This window comes from Chiloscyllium plagiosum, chromosome 11 (genome assembly GCF_004010195.1).
Source record: "Chiloscyllium plagiosum isolate BGI_BamShark_2017 chromosome 11, ASM401019v2, whole genome shotgun sequence".
NCBI classification, from domain to species: domain Eukaryota; kingdom Metazoa; phylum Chordata; class Chondrichthyes; order Orectolobiformes; family Hemiscylliidae; genus Chiloscyllium; species Chiloscyllium plagiosum.
Genome location: NC_057720.1, coordinates 81,384,558 through 81,386,871, shown reverse-complemented (window position 1 = coordinate 81,386,871; position 2,314 = coordinate 81,384,558). Strand labels below are relative to the sequence as shown.

The 2,314-nt window shown below is 49.0% G+C and overlaps 1 protein-coding gene across 5 annotated transcripts in view; it reads right to left on the bottom strand.

Annotated features, from left to right (window-relative positions):
* Positions 1-2,314, bottom strand: part of LOC122554615 (retinoic acid receptor RXR-gamma-A-like) — a 168,716-nt gene that overhangs the window by 21,727 nt on the left and 144,675 nt on the right. For all 5 annotated transcript variants that reach the window (XM_043699928.1, XM_043699926.1, XM_043699929.1 and 2 more), the window contains exon 5: positions 745-905. In XM_043699928.1, the coding sequence (XP_043555863.1) occupies positions 745-905 (161 nt within the window). The remainder of the gene's footprint in view (positions 1-744; positions 906-2,314) is intronic.

Here is a 2,314-nt window from a genome sequence, read left to right as displayed (position 1 = left end):
CTCTGCACTGGCCCCCACAAACACTCCCAGGACAGGGACAGCACGGGGTTAGATACAGAGTAAAGCTCCCTCTACACTGTCCCCATCAAACACTCCCAGGACAGGGACAGCACGGGGTTAGATACAGAGTAAAGCTGCCTCTACACTGTCCCTATCAAACACTCCCAGGACAGGGACAGCATGGGGTTAGTTACAGAGTGAAGCTCTCTCTACACTTTTAATTTAAAAGTAAAGCTTCTTCAACAATGTCCCCATCAAACACAGTCAGCAGAATGTGGAAAACATCACCTCATCAGTCCTACCCTTGTTCAACCCAAAGCCAGGGTGCAAGGTCACTGTAGTACCTAGCCCTAACGTCACATTCTTAGCACCTAACCAGGCAGAAGTAAAGTTGTGGAAAGGGACCAAGTCTCATGACAACACGTCACTGTGACCCCACTCATCATCACACACTGGAGGAAGCCTGTGCTGATGGGGTATTAGGCTGGACAAGACTGGCAAAGTGGGAGCAATGAGAATGACAGCAAACTCCCCCAGTTTGGTTCACAGATAGACTGGGGAGATCACACCTCAAAAAGATTCCCTGCTGACAACTGATACAGGGGAGTGTTGTGACTGACAGCAGGCCAACTGGGAGACAAGCAATCGCCAACATATTTAAAAGTGCACAATGCTTTTGTTAAAACAACATTTCACTTTAGTTCTTATGTTAAGCAGAAAGAGAGGTGGAAGGGAATTACACACCGAATTTCCTGGACTGGCATCCACGTATGTCTCTGTCTTTGGTTCCACAGCTAGTTCTGCTTCTAGAATTTTCTCCACTGGCATGTCGTCATTGATGCTGCTGCTGGGTTCCAGCTCATTGTCACTTCGCTCCTTCCCCCGTTGCCTCTCCTCTTGAACAGCTGAAAGCAAATTGGATATTGTGCAGAAAAGCAGGACTCTGAAATACATCTGACTTTACTCTGAGCGGAAACGGAGTCTCCTTGTGAACTAGCCCCTTTCCCCACCTTTAACTGCCTCTCCTGAGCCATCTCCCCTCCCTCCCTCATTCTCAGCAGAGAGCTGAGATGCTGACAGGAACTCTCCACCGATATAGCAGAGAAACCATCTGATTCTGTCCTTGTGTAGCACCAATCACGATGGATGTGCCTCTGGACTGGGATCCCTGGCGGATTTCCCATACACCCCAGGCACTGACGGGCACTCCTGGCACACACAGTCCTTATCCGGTCTTCCACTTTTTAATTCTTCCATTGGAAGTGGGTGTGTGGGCCAGTGTTTATTGCCTAGCCCTAGTTGCCCCTTGAGAAGATGGGGGTGAGCTGCTTCTTCAACCACTGCTTTGGGTTGACCCACAATGCCCTTAGGGAGGGAATTCCAGGATTTTGACCCAGCAACAGTGAAGGAGTGGCAAAGTCAGGACAGTGAGTGGTCTGGAGGGTAATTTACAATGGCGAGGATCCCATGGATCTGATATCTGTGTTCTCATTGAGGTCAGGTGTTTGGAAGGTACAGTCTAAGGAGCCTCAGTGAGTTACTGCAGTGCATCTCATAGATGGGATATATTGCTGTTACTGAGCACTGTTGGTGAAGGAAGTGAAGGTTGAAGTGGATGGATAGCCTACCAATCAGGTGGACTGCTTTGTCCTTCCTGGATGGTACTGAGCCTCTGATGCATTGTTGGAGCTGCACTCATCCAGACAAGTATAATCCCTCAGAGATCCTGCCCTCTCCCAGCAGCTGCAGTTCCCTGTATAGCTTTCACCTCTTTGGTGTGGCACCTGACACGGTGCTGCCTACAGACTTGGATGAGTTCAGTGAATTTTGAGAAGTGAAAAGCTAACCTTCCAATACAGGACACTCAGAGATGTCAGCAATCAGATCCAGTCAGTTAGGGTAGCCCTAGTGACTGTCACCTATCTTCTGTCTGACTAAGGTGAGAAGCTCGCTTCCAATTTCATATCCTCTCAATATTACAGCTAACCTGTCCGATGGAATCTTATCAAGCACTCTCTGAGGGTTTGCAGAGACCATGGGTTCTCCAATCTGTTACTGAGCCTTCTGAATGCTCAGTGGAAAACAATTCCACAGAAGCTCTGCGGCACAATACCAGTCCTGTTTCTGTCAAAAGCTGATTGCATGGTTACATACAGACGGCTATTCTTCGAACTAATTCAACACAAAACTTGCCCGGCCACTGATATTCATAAGAGGTAGAGTTGTCCTTGATAAGCATGTGCATGGCAGGCGCGGGGGAAAGGGGGGCGCCAGTTTGAGGGGAGGGGGGAGCGGCAGCGTAAGGGGAGTTAGT